Raw genomic sequence first — 14,964 nt, 5'->3', positions numbered from 1 at the left:
ATAGATAGATAGATAGATAGATAGATAGATAGATAGATCATTAATCCCAAGGGGAAAGATATGATGCTCCAACAAAAATGCACAAGACTAAAGCACACAAGAAAAGTGCATGCAGTGACAAATGCTCTCAGTGATGTTTAAACATTTCAGGTAAGGTAATCCCACCCAACCCATGTAGTAACAATAAATATTTTAGGCAAAGTAAACCCCTTTTGGTAATAATTTCTCCATTACATTCACAGTACACAAATCAATATGCTTTCAATTAAGATAACATGAGCCTCTTATGAATTGCAATTTCACCACTGAAAAGGTAGTTTTATCTACTGGAAAGTGATGCATTTTTATTAAAAATAATAAGATAATAATAATAATAATAATATGTAAATTAAAAGGTCTGAGAAGCCCCATCAGAGTTCTGAGGAGGTTAGCAGTTCCACCCCAGGACAAAAGGGGGTGCTGACACTAACAGCTTCTTCTCTTTTTCCCATAGCACCAGAAGCCGCTCAAGGAGGACGCCTAGTCCCGCCCTCTGCACCTTGACAAGGCTCCACCCCTTCCAGCCCTGACACCATAAAACAGAGTCGCTCCTGGAAGGTGGCAAAAATTACTGACCTGATGGTTGATAAGCTTACAGTAGCTACAGTGCAAACTTGACTGAAGCAGTTTGTTTGTGGGTCCAGGTGGCCATATTTTTTGCTCATGGTAAAGGGACTGATTCGGCTGGTACCCTAACCTTTTCCCTGTGCTGTCTGGTCTGCTTCCTGGCAACATTACATAGGATCACTGAACTCTGCAGCTTATAGCACTCCATTATGTAACGTTCTTTTGCAAAAGTATAAAGCTGCACCTGTCCATCTGTTAGAATATGAATTAATTATTGCAGATTGTGATTAAACTGGATATATCTTGATATGGATACCTCTGGACGAATGTCACCCACCACAAGTCTGTGAATTTGGATTTTGATGTGATCTTGCTCTTAGCCAAAATGTGATTCTCTTTGTTTTTTTAAGTTTCTACTAATTTAAATTCCTGCACCATTCTGCACAGCATCTGTCTGGGAAAAGCTACCCACTATCTGTGCTGTGAGGAGAAAATGTTATTCCCACTAATATGAATTATGAATATCTTACGGAAATGGCAAGGAGATACCATCACTTTGAGTGCATTTGTGGTGCTGAGCACTTCTCCTACATACTTCTATTGTCACGCATTTGTCCTGTATGCTTTAGCTGTGACACCAGTTATACAGTTCGTTACTTACATTTTAAGAAATTCTCGTTATAAAGTGTTGTAATATTTAATTTAATCTGATTTTTGTCTTTTTTTTATAAAGACATAATTTGGTGATGGCCGCTGCCTGTGTTAACTTTGGACAATCTCCCAGTATCATTGTGTGTAGGTTACTTAACATAAAAAGATGTATTTGTTAAGTGAAATTTTGTAGGCATGAGGGTGGGTGTGCGCCTGTAATGGTCTGGCACCGTGACTGGCATGCTTTGCCCTTGATGCTGCCAAGACTGGCCCTGGCTCCTCATAACCCTAATTTGAGGATTGTGTTGTATTATAAGTAAACAGTGCAAGCTGCTGTGCTAAGCCAATGAGAAGTCCAATGGATGTCCGATGGAAACATATGCAGGCATTTTAGTTGACAGAATCTTTAAAATTAAGAATAAGGATATTTTATACCATGTCAAATATAAACCACATTGCTATGATAAGACACGTGACAAAATCTGTTTGCAAAATGAACAACCAGGTTCTGCGGTGGGCTGGCACCCTGCCCGGGGTTTGTTTCCTGCCTTGTGCCCTGTGTTGGCTGGGATTGGCTCCAGCAGACCCCCGTGACCCTGTAGTTAGGATATAGCAGGTTGGATAATGGATGGATGGATGGACATCCAGGTCAGTGTTCAGGTTTCAGTCTATTGGATCAAAAGTCCACAGTCATCTTTCGAAAATGGAGTTGTTTTTGAATTTAATTGCTTATGTTATGTTAACATTTAATGACTAGGTAAAATATTAGGAATAATATAGAAAAATTCAAGTTTAAAGGTGAAATACTACAAGAACAATAAGACTGCATGATTATTAAAGACTGTGCAAACAGAAAGTAAATAATAAAAGCCAGCTCTTGTATTTTAACCTGAAATGCACAAAACAAAAATGCAAGCTGAAGATGTAATAGAGGAGAAATTGTTTTACCTTATCAGAGAAAGTGTTACAGTCGACAGTCCCTGGGACAAAGCAGCCTAAAAAAAATGCAAGCCTTTATTCCCCAGACACCAAAAAGCATTTACGTATTCAAAAAAAAAAAAAAACAACTTTTCCCTTAATTTTCTTTTCATTTACACAACTGACACTTCCTGGCACATTTCACCATACCAATTTATTCTTGGTGATGAAGAATGTTTTCAAGCTGTTTTATTTCAAACTAGCTCAGCTTCTTGTTGCAGCTATTCAGGCCTGCCTTTCCAAAATTGAATTAAGTCTTTTATTTTTGTGTTGTCACACATGCTTGCAGCCTATTTATCTGTGACAGATGTTCAGCATTTATCAGTCAAGATCAGCTAAAAGAAATAATACAATTTTGCATTCTATTATTTTACTTGCAGAATGTAATTAAGGGTGTTGAACCCTTTTGTAGTGTAAATGTACATTAATTCTGATCCCCTACATATGATATTTATATACACACACACACACACATATATATATGTATACTGTATATACAAATACATATATACAGTATATAATCTGCTCAAAAAAATTAAGGGAACACTTAAGTCGAATGAAATATTCATGTGGAAAATCTTTACTACAATGGTCAATGGCAACCAAAATCAAGAACCCACTGAGGGCTGATTCAACATCATACTGGAAATCAAAGTCAAAAATCAAAATCACAGACTGATCCAACTTGCGTGTATTTTATCACGACAACTCACAATGTGACTCAGCCGCGTGTGGAATGCCCCCACAGCCCTGTATGCATTCCTGACAACATCTGGGCATGCCCCTGATGGTGACCTGGGAGATCTCCTCCCAGACCTGGATCAGGGCATCAGTGTGCTCCTAGACAGTCTGTGGCGCTACTGCACCGATACACAACATCCAAGAGGTTCTCATTTGGATTCAGGTCTGGGGAACAGGAGGGCCAGTCAATAGCATCAATGTCTTTGTCATCCAGGAACTGCCTACGCACTCTCTCCACATGAAGCCGGGCATTGTCCTACACCAGGTGGAACCCAGGGCTCACTACACCAGTGTAATGCCTGAAGATGGCTCTGAGGATTTCATGCTGGTACCTAACAGCAGTCAGGGTACTGTAACTTAGCACGTGGAAGTCTGTGCTACCCTCCAAGGATATGCCTCACAAGACCAACACTGACCTAATCCACCAACAAATCAGTCATGCTGGATGATGTTGCAGGCTGCATAATGATCACCACAGTGTCGTCAGACTCTCCCCCGTCAGTCACATGTGTTCAATGTAAGCCCACTCTCATTTGTGAACAGAATGGGGCACCAATGGCAAAGATGCCAGCTGTGGTATTCTGTGGCAAATGCCAGTTGAGCTGTACAGTGATGGGCTGTGAGCACAGGTCCCACTACAGGACATTAGGCCCTCATGCCCCTCTCATGGAGTCTGTTTCTGACAGTTTGGTCAGAAATGTGGACACCAGTAGCTAGCTGAAGGTCAAATTTGTTGGGCTCTGGCAGTGCTCCTCCTCTTCTTCCTCACACAAAGGAGCACTTGGACGGCCCTGTCTAGCTCTCCTCGTGTAACAGCCCAACTCCTGGTATCTCCTCCATGCTCTTGAGACAGCACAGCAAAACTTCTTGCACTGGCATGTATGGATGTGCCATCCTGGAGGAGCTGAACTTCAACCTCAATCCGATGCAGGTACTGCCTCATGTTCCTGGTAGTGACAAGGACGCGAGCAAAACACAAAAGTAGACAAGAGTCAGTCAAGAAGGATAAGGAGAGAGCAACTGTCTGTGGCCACCACCTGCGAAATCATTCCCTTTTGGGTGTTGTCTTACTTTTGTCTGTCCTGTGCACCTCTTGTCACTTCATTTGCACCAAAGCAGGTGAAGTTGTTTCATAATCACTTATGCTTCCTAACTGGAGTGATATCCCTCAAGCTTTACTGACTTGGTGTTCGACTGTGATGAATAAGTGTTCACTTAATTTATTTGAGCAATATACAGTATATACAGTATATTTATATTAGTTATAGTTGATATATTTATACACACACACACACACATATATATGTTTATATATTTATACACATACACACACACACACACACACACACATATATATATATATTAGTGTACTCATAATTTGTTTTTGTTTGCTATATTGATGAAACAGGTCTTTTCTAATGTAAAGCAATGTATTTTTTGTTAAAATCCGAGTTTAATTCCTTCTCAGTCTGCTCCAAGGTCTTGAAATTTGTAAAGTGCATAAATAAAAATACTGTAGATGATTTCTAATACAGTACTTTTAATTAAATTAAAAATAATGAACAGTACTTAATGCCTTCTATTTCTGTTGTTATTTTTGTCCCAGTGGGCCATGGACAGAGTGAGGGGGAAAGGATGGTTATCTCGGATTTTCACATCTTCGTCAGAGACGTCTTACAGCATATTGACATAATGAAGAAGTCTCATCCAGGCCTACCTGTATACATTCTTGGACATTCCATGGTATGTTCTTGTTTACTAACAACTAGAAATAAAAATGAGATGATTCTTATTCAATGTACTACAGTGTACAGGATTCACTGTGTTGGGAATTGGCAGTTCCTCAGTGAAGGCAGAAGCAAAAAACTCTTTAAGTGAAATGCTTAAAGATACCAATGAATGTGGTAATTTTCAATAGGCTTGCTGGTAATGAAGTAATTCTATTTTTTATGTTTAGTTTAATTAATATATAGTCCTGGAATTTTCCTCAGATTTCAGTTTAAAAGATTAAAGTCAAGGGAGGACATAGGAGTGATACTGCACTGCACAATGTGTCGTTTCCAAACATTGTACTTTGGCTAGTACTTCTAAAAAGCAGCGGCGTAGCTCGAGTTCGTGCTTCAATTTGCCACCCTCCAACATATCTGAATATGTTAACCTATTTAAATAGAAAATTAAAATGACGTATAGAGAAAAATTAAGATAAATTTTGCATAGATTTATCCATATATAGAGAAACAGCAATAATTTTTCACATATAATTATTTATAAGCCTCAACTAGACAAGAATATAGTATCGATGCATTGATAAGCTGTGCTCTAACTGTTAGTTTAATATAATTACGCTGCAAAAAACAGAACCAGTGCAGTGTACAAGTGCTTGGTGGGGATGTTTTCTGCGCAGAGCAAGAACGCATTCGAATTGATAACAAAACGAAATTATAAATTGTAAATTAATCCCAGAAATTATTATCAGTGTTTATTTTTGTTATTGCCTCATAAATTTCAACTGCTGTGTCTGATGCCGTCACAGAAGGACAGTCTGAAAATTATTTTTGAAGCATTTGTGGATAAAAATCAGAGAATTTGACTTTTTTCTTTCATGAGTGATATTTTTCCGAACCCTGCTGCTTACGCCTCAATTGCACTGAGCCTTTTGGCCAATAATGCTGCCCCCAAAGATGTGCTGCCCGGGGCAGACCGCCCCCTCTGCCCGCCCCAAGCTACGCCACTGGCAAAAAAGTTTTTTTATTATGGGGTCATTCAAGATCTTAATCATTCTGTTGTATGCACAAGGACTAGGAAATTCATTTTAGTAAAGAGAAGGTAAAAGTCATCATCAAAAAGCATGCGAAAGGTCAGAACTATTAGTTAAAACATTTTACCTCCAAATTAATGAGGTTAAGCAGAATTGAAGTCAATAAATAGCAAAAACAGGTGGAGATCACTGAGCAAAGGTTCCCTAATAAAGATGTCTAACTCTGAAGAAGGTTGTTGGCATCTTTAAGATCCAATGAGCTGGTGCCTGCTGCCACCTTTTACGGGAGTAGCAAATGACGCAGTTTTGCAGTAGCAATCTTTTTCATGTGGCAGCAGCCCACATGGTAACTGTTAACAGTTTAAACAATAGTTATATAAGTTTAATCAAAATAAATGGTAACACAATGTTTATGACACTGGTGGTCCTTGATGTTCCAGTTGCAAGGATAAACAGCACATCTACAGTTTATACAGTCCTGTAATGCCCCCTTTCTTCCTAGTGTGACATTTGAAAGATTTCTCCTGCTTCCTCTGTGTGTTTTCTCTCCCTCTTCTCTGCAAGCTTTCTTTGGGAAGTAGCACAATCCTGTCACTGCTTTGTCACCTTTGACTCTAGTCATGTCTTGCAAGCTGGACACCCCCTCACAGTACACTTTCCTTTACACTCATGTCCATAATTGTATCCCAGGCCCATGTTATTATGAATTTGACATCCAGAGGTGTCAAGGCCAAGACCTTCTCTAACCATGAATTCTTTGAAATTCCTATTTTAAGTCATGTGAGACTATAAATCTTTATTTGTATTGCAGCAATACATAGAGTGACATTTCAATGGCTACATCTGATATACAGTTAGGTCCATAAATATTTGGACAGAGACAACTTTTTTCTAATTTTGGTTCTGTACATTACCACAATGAATTTTAAATGAAACAACTCAGATGCAGTTGAAGTGCAGACTTTCAGCTTTAATTCAGTGGGGTGAACAAAACGATTACATAAAAATGTGAGGCAACTAAAGCATTTTTTGAAAACAATCCCTTCATTTCAGGGGCTCAAAAGTAATTGGACAAATTAAATAACTTGAAATAAAATGTTCATTTCTAATACTTGTTTGAAAACCCTTTGCTGGCAATGACAGCCTGAAGTCTTGAACTCCTGGACATCACCAGATGTTGGGTTTCCTCCTTTTTAATGCTCTGCCAGGCCTTTACTGCAGCGGCTTTCAGTTGCTGTTTGTTTGTGGGCCTTTCTGTCTGAAGTTTAGTCTTCAACAAGTGAAATGCCTGCTCAATTGGGTTAAGATCAGGTGACTGACTTGGCCATTCAAGAATCTTCCACTTCTTTGCTTTAATAAACTCCTGGGTTGCTTTGGCTGTATGTTTTGGGTCATTGTCCTTCTGTATCATGAAACGTCGCCCAATCAATTTGACTGCATTTAGCTGGATTTGAGCAGACAGTATGTCTCTGAACACCTCAGAATTCATTTGGCTGCTTCTGTCCTGTGTCACATCATCAATACACACTAGTGTCCCAGTGCCACTAGCAGCCATGCACGCCCAAGCCATCACACTGCCTCCACCGTGTTTTACAGATGATGTGGTATGCTTTGCATAATGAGCTGTTCCACGCCTTCTCCATACTTTTTTCTTGCCATCATTCTGGTAGAGGTTGATCTTGGTTTCATCTGTCCAAAGAATGTTTTTCCAGAACTGTGCTGGCTTTTTTAGATGTTCTTTAGCAAAGTCCAATCTAGCCTTTCTATTCTTGAGGCTTATGAGTGGCTTGCACCTTGCAGTGCACCCTCTGTATTTACTTTCATGCAGTCTTCTCTTTATGGTAGACTTGCATATCGATACGCCGACCCCCTGGAGAGTGTTGTTCACTTGGTTGGCTGTTGTGAAGGGGTTTCTCTTCACCATTGAAATAATTCTGCAATCATCCACCACTGTTGTCTTCCGTGGACGTCCAGGTCTTTTTGCGTTGCTGAGTTCACCAGTGTTTGCTTTCTTTCTCAGGATGTACCAAACTGTAGATTTTGCCACTCGTAATATCGTAGCAATTTCTCGGATGGGTTTTTTCTGTTTTCGCAGCTTAAGGATGGCTTCTTTCACCTGCATGGTGAGCTCCTTTGATCGCATGTTGTCTGTTCTGTTGTGAATTTCCCATTGGGATTAATAAAGTATCTATCTATCTATCTATCTATCTATCTATCTATCTATCTATCTATCTATCTATCTATCTATCTATCTATCTATCTATCTATCTATCTATCTATCTATCTATCTATCTATCTATCTATCTATCTATCTATCTATCTATCTGTTCACAGCAAAATCTTCCACATGCAAATTAAATCTTCCTCAAATTAACTCCAGGCCTTTTATCTGCTTAATTGATAATGACATAATGATGGACTTGTTCACACCTGCCCATGAAATAGCCTTTGAGTCAATTGTCCAATTACTTTTGAGCCCCTGAAATGAAGGGATTGTGTTAAAAAAATGCTTTAGTTGCCTCACATTTTTATGCAATCATTTTGTTCACCCCACTGAATTAATGCTGAAAGTCTGCACTTCAACTGCATCTGAGTTGTTTCATTTCAAATTCATTGTGGTAATGTACAGAACCAAAATTAGAAAAAAGTTGTCTCTGTCCAAATATTTATGGACCTAACTGTATTTGCTTTGGTGTTTTATTTAAAAAAGTTTCACCAAATGAAATTGCATTTAAATAGTATTATGCGAATAACATATAGACCAATATTTAAGTACAGAATTAATTTGTGTCGTGATATTTTGTCAAAACTGCATTTCTACTGATCCGTTTAAATGTCTATAAGAAAATACACTTTCTTATCAGGCTGAGCCGAGCATCAGTTGTAATTTTTGGCTCTCAAGACAGCTGCCTTGATATGTGAAACATTCCTACATTATTTATGCATCTTCCTGACATGGCCCTATACTACTGCCGCTTTTCCAGAAAATTAGGAAGCAGTAGCTCAAGTGCAAGTGACAATGAACAACTCCTCATCAAGAGGATGCTGTAAGATCTAAAGTCATTGCTCCAATTTGAAGGCAAGAACTGAAATGAAACAATAAAATGAGTAAGAGACATAAATCTATGGTTTTTAGCTATTATGAATACCCGGAGCTGTTTTACAGCCTCATACATTTAATTAAAATTTTAGTGTGAGGTTACAAAAAACTTACGTCTTTACATGTTAGTGTAGGGCTGTAAAACACGGAGCTAAAATGACACATTAAAGGCCGGGCATTGAACTGGCAACTTAAACCGATACAAAAAAGTCTTAAACAGTTCAAACTCTCAGTATATCATTCAGATTGTTATAAGGCGGAATTCTTGTAAATGCTGGATTAAGCATTTTGCATTTGTATCATTTGTGTCTTTATGCCTGGATATAAATAGTTTGATCACAGTGAATTGACAGGGAAATTGCATTACCACAAGGATTTCGATGTTACTGAAATAAATTACTTCTAAATCAAAGACATATTTTCATTGTCATCAGGGACTGCATGGAAATTTAAGCCTGTATTTTGTGGCTATCTCCAACAAATGTAACAATATTCAGTTTTAAACGCTTGGAATAATATAGGACTAGAGATTATCCATATGTAAAAATGAAAAATGGCACTGAGCTCTGGGTAGGCCATTAGAAAGGTTTCCTTGTGTTTTTTTTTCCCATTTTGCTTTTTGCACTGACATTCAATCGTGTGATAAAGAGCTACATAAAGTCAGGTACTGGGCACCTTAGGAAAGGATGGAATTTCATCTGGTTGGAATTTGTAGTCTTAGGAATAGAAAGAGATTTGGTAAGGAATGTGAGCTCCAGAGCAAATAGCTGCAAAGATGTCGTGTAAGTTGGAACAGTTTTCAGTAATTACATAGCTGTTTCTTACCTTGAACTGGGTTACACAGATTTAAAAATAGAAGGATGTGTGAAACGATTCTTAAGAACGGTCTGTGGCCAAGTAAAACCTTATTGCAGGCTCAATCTTGAATTAGTAGTCCATGGAAATTTTAATATTCTAGTCACAGTGTACATCTATGGACAATTGATTTGCATTATAAACCCTCAGTGGTGCATGTACAATATATTGAAAAAATGCAGATTCCTCTGTTCAGTAAAAAAAAATGACAAGATAATCTTATTTTTATTTAGTTTTGCAAATCTTTCCTTTTAAATGGTTTGCTCCAATCCCAAAAGGGGAGACTACAATGAGACACGTAGAACACTAGTATGCAACTCTGTTCACTAATTAAGTCTTGAGAGGCCATCATGAAATAAAAAATGACATTCATTTATAAACAGATTGAAAAGAAAGCATCACAGTGACTTAGTTTGAGGACATATGAACAAGGCTGCCAGGTGGACTGCTGTGGGGGAGACACAAAGGGAGACCATCCTGGTTGATACGGAGTTATGCTACAAGTGACAAAACACAAGTTGACCAGGACAGATCCAAACTTTATATTAATACAGAGGTAAAGAAAGGTATCCCAACTGACTAAAATAGTGATGTGCATTAAGTAGAATTTCATGAAACAGAGTGTAAAATATAGTGAACAGAGATATGCTTTCTCATTTTATTGAAAAAATTAGTCATCATCTGCATCAGTCCCGAAGTCTCATATTAGTGTGTGGATTTATTTGTGATCAGGCTTTCTAAGGCAGTATTTTTAGGTTATGCAAATTAAGCATCTGAATAATCTAGCTGCTCTCTCAATCAACATTTACTTTTAACACAACATAGCATACATAATATATAGGTTTTAAATATGCAGTGTAACTGTTAAATTCTTCCCAAAGTAATTGTTTGATTCCGTGCATGAGCCTTTATTAAAAAACCTCATGGATATTTTAACCATGCACAACTATCATGAATTAATATAGAACAGCTTGTTTAAAATTAAATATGTTATGCAAGTAACTGCCAGTCCCCTGAGTGAAGCATAAAGTGGGTCACTATGACTCTTATATCCATAGCGGCATGGCAGAAATCCTTCAGCAGCTTGATAGCCAGGTGGTCACTGCCACCGTAAATCTCATGCCAAATACGAATTTTATGAAAATGAATTCATTTTTAATTTCATTAAGAATGATTTCTTTGCAGTGTTTGCCCACCATTCTCTAAATGAAAAAAATCTCTTGTGATGTTATTGCTTAAAAAATGTCTCTTGTTGTGGTACACTGCAGAAAATTGCAGGAGGATATCTCGTCTTTCTTTAATAGTTTTGGAGCAGATCTAACTTGAGACTGTTTTTATTCATTTGATTTAGTATATTTAACTGGAGACAGCAAAGTGGTCCAATGGTCTGCACTGTTTCCTTATGGATGAAACATCATGCGTTTGAATCCCGTACCTATTCATTGTGTAGGTTTTACATGTTCTTCCTGTGTCTGTATTGGATTGTTTTGGTTTTTTTTTTTCATTTACTCACACATTCCCAAAACTTGTCCAAGTTAGGTTACCTGGTGATTCTAAATTGGCCCAGTGAGAGTCTGGGTGTGCACATGAGAGTACACTGTAGTGGACTGCTATCCCATCCAGTGCTGGTCTCCCTTGTGCCCAATGCTACCGTGATCTGCTCCAGCCCCTTGTAATCATAAATTGGCTTAAGTAAGTTTGAGAAGTTTGTGTTATTTTTTACTAGAGGTGTTCTAGGTGGCAGAGTTGGTCATTACTATTGATTTCAATTATAAATATGCTTCACTGACTAAAGTAAATAAAGGGTGGTGGTACCCCCTTATTGAGAGTTTAAAATAAAAAAAGGTGTAAAATTTATATCTTGTCTTCAGCCACCTATTCATTATCTCAGGGGTAAATTTCACAGTTGGTGGACATTTACCTTTAATGCATTTTTCAGTCTAATTAAGCACTTTCTAGATTGTCTTTACCAGTATTGACTGCCCAGTGCTGAGCAACTGTTCAAGTGGCCAACTTTATAAGTAATTTACTTCCGTTTCAATTTTAGTGAGTTAGGGTTAAGTCTGAACGGTTTCCAGGTCAATATCTTATATATAAACGTCTACGTATGGAAGTGTGCGTGTCTGTCTGGCCTGGAAGTGAGAGGTGGAGTCGGGGTAAGGGCACCACCTTCGAGGATGCCCAAGCGAGGTGAGCACGTCGGCAAAGCGAAACATTCGAAGAGAAAGTCACTCACTTATTCGCTATTACAGAAGCAAGGCAAGCACATCGACGAAACGGTATCCTTTTTACTTTTCCTCCCGCCGCTTATACACAAACGATACGAGCACATCCGCAAAACGAAACCTCCTAGGAGAGAGATGCCCAGCGTAGTTCCTTTCAATCACCTGACATCTCTACATTTCGATTTTTTTTTCTGATGATTTCAATAGTTTCTAGGACGCCGGGCTTTTTACACCACGGGCTTACATGGCTAGTTTATTTATAATTACATTCTCTCATTACTGTAATTTTGATCTATAAGAAAAGACCATTAGCACAATAACTGATGTATGCTCAAACTTACAGCTATTCTTTTGTGTTGTTCAAGGAGTATTATTAAAAAATGGCTGCACATGTCCATCTATATCATCTGAGGATCAATCAAATACAATTATGGGGGCTTCCTCTTTTTCCCCTCAACACACTGTTTTTTTAAGCATTTTATTGATTTTGTTAAAATCAAACAACATTCCATACAAGCAAGTCAAGTTTTACAAAACTAGGTTTGAAACACCCCTGAGAAAGAGAGCTAGGCCAACAGAGTTAAACTTTAAACTAGTAAAAATAAGTAAATAGATAAATTAATGAATGAATAAAAATAAATATTCACACGCCCTCGTGTAAGACACGCACCCAAATTTTTACAAAGAAAATCACATAATCATAATCACTACTATCCATGCTGAATGACGACGCCAAACTGATTCAAAAACAAGAGCGAGAAAGAGAGAGAGGGTGAGTGAGAGAGAGAGAGAGAGCAAGCAAGCGAGAGAGAGAGAGTACGAGAGAGAGAGCACAAGTGAGAGAGAGAGCGAGAGAGAGAGAGAGGGTGAGTGAGAGAGAGAGAGAGAGAGAGAGAGAGTGAGAGAAAGAGAGAGAGCAAGCAAGCGAGAGAGAGAGAGTACGAGAGAGAGAGCGTGAGAGAGAGAGAGAGAGAGAGGGTGAGTGAGAGAGAGAGAGAGAGAGAGAGCATGAGAGAAAGAGAGAGAGCAAGCGAGAGAGAGAGAGTACGAGAGAGAGAGCACAAGTGAGAGAGAGAGAGAGAGTGAGAGAAAGAGAGAGAGCAAGCAAGCGAGAGAGAGAGAGTACGAGAGAGAGAGCGTGAGAGAGAGAGAGAGAGAGAGGGTGAGTGAGAGAGAGAGAGAGAGAGAGAGCGTGAGAGAAAGAGAGAGAGCAAGCGAGAGAGAGAGAGTACGAGAGAGAGAGCACAAGTGAGAGAGAGAGAGAGAGAGAGAGGGTGAGTGAGAGAGAGAGAGAGAGAGAGAGCGTGAGAGAAAGAGAGAGAGCAAGCAAGCGAGAGAGAGAGAGTACGAGAGAGAGAGCACAAGTGAGAGAGAGAGCCCAAGCAGAAGAAGTAAACATTACAGAAGAAGTAAGTAACATTTACATTTCCTTGTGTATGACGTACACCTGATTTTCTAATGCTAGTTTTCGGGAAAAAATGTGCGCGTGGTATACGCGTAAATACGGTAGGATAGAAAAAGCGGAGAGAATCCGCTTCCTCAATTTAAAAGCTTATTCTAGAATGTTATTGATTAGGTCCTGCCAGGTTTTGAAAAATTTCTGCACAGATCCTCTAAGTGAGAATTTGATTTTTTCCAATTTCAAATAATATATAACATCAGTTGCCCACTGACTTAAAAGAGGAGAATTAGGATTCTTCCAGTTTAGCAAAATAAGTCTGCGTGCCAATAGTGAAGTAAAGGCAATTACAGTTTGTCCTTCTCCACTTTAAGCCCCTCTGTGAGCCCACCAGACACAGCTGTTAATGGGTTAGGAGGGATTGTGACATCAAGGCTATCTGAAAGGCACTTAAAGGTTTTGGTCCAGAATGATGTTAATTTGGTGCAGGCCCAAAACATGTGACCCAGTGAGGCTGGAACTTGATTACAACGTTCGTAGGTTGGATCTTGCCCTGGAAACATTTTGGACAATTTTAAACGAGACAGATGTGCTCGATTAAAGATTTTAAGTTGAATGATTGTCTGCTTTGCGCACATGGAGCTCGAGTGAATTCGGTGCATTGCTGCCTTCCGCTCCTTTTCTGAGATGTTGAGTGAGAGATCCTTTTCCCACTGTACTCTGGAATCTGTGAAAGAAAGGGACTTTAAAATTTTTTTTACATATTATAGAAATGCTGTCTGAGTCCTCAAGACTGATCAAATCCTGCTGCTGACACTATATGACCTGCCTGTGCTCCAATTGGAAAACCACAAACAAATGTAACCAATTGTATTATAAATGTTGTAAGTTGCCTTGGACAAAGGCGTCAGCCAAATAAGTAAATGTAATGTAAATGTTCATTCCGTTTATGACCAATATGCTTTGCACCTGCATGCACCTTAATTTGCATGATGTGCAGAGCTTGTTTAAAGAGAAATACACATGACAGCCTGACTTAGTTAGCAGCTAGGAAGACTAGGCAGAGATGTGTTTCTATTCCATTCCTTTCTTAGAATTTCTAAGAGGAGCTAAGTGGCCAAAAGAGTTAATTACATCTTGCCCGAAGAAGGGGCCTGAGTTGCCATGAAAGCTTGCATATTGTAATCTTTCTAGTTAGCCAATAAAAGGTGTCATTTTGCTTGACTTCTCACTTTATTCATAATGGCTAACACGGTACAACACCCTAGTACTAAGAGGAGTTAAAGATTTACACACACACACATATACTGTATATATGTTTTTGGCCAGATCATAATGAGTGTTAAGTCGAATGTACAGTCTGCAGACCTGGCATGTGAAAGCTGATAATTGCTATTAAGACAGAGTTTGTCTTTGAAAATTACTGCTAATTTAATGAGACTTGTTTCATTATGTTTCAAAATGTTTCATTGATCATTTTTAACACAACTTCTCCTAAGTTGTGATGCATGTAGTCTGTCTTCATTTTAACTCCATATGTTTGCCACAAAAAAAAAACAAACTTTAATATAAAAATAGGACATTACTTTTTTTGCTGATATGGAAGAGAAATAGAAACCCTGCAAGTGTTCAGGGAGTTTACTTAGAAGTT

General features: G+C 38.6%; 1 protein-coding gene across 2 annotated transcripts in view; it reads left to right on the top strand.

The window, feature by feature from the left end:
• mgll (monoglyceride lipase) overlaps positions 1 to 14,964 on the top strand; it is a 204,865-nt gene that overhangs the window by 95,302 nt on the left and 94,599 nt on the right. For both annotated transcript variants that reach the window (XM_028824024.2, XM_051921170.1), the window contains exon 4: positions 4,583 to 4,719. In XM_028824024.2, the coding sequence (XP_028679857.1) occupies positions 4,583 to 4,719 (137 nt within the window). The remainder of the gene's footprint in view (positions 1 to 4,582; positions 4,720 to 14,964) is intronic.

This window comes from Erpetoichthys calabaricus, chromosome 18 (assembly GCF_900747795.2).
Source record: "Erpetoichthys calabaricus chromosome 18, fErpCal1.3, whole genome shotgun sequence".
Classification (NCBI taxonomy): domain Eukaryota; kingdom Metazoa; phylum Chordata; class Cladistia; order Polypteriformes; family Polypteridae; genus Erpetoichthys; species Erpetoichthys calabaricus.
The sequence above is the reverse complement of the archived record's forward strand: the minus strand, read 5'-3'. Positions and strand labels throughout refer to the sequence as shown.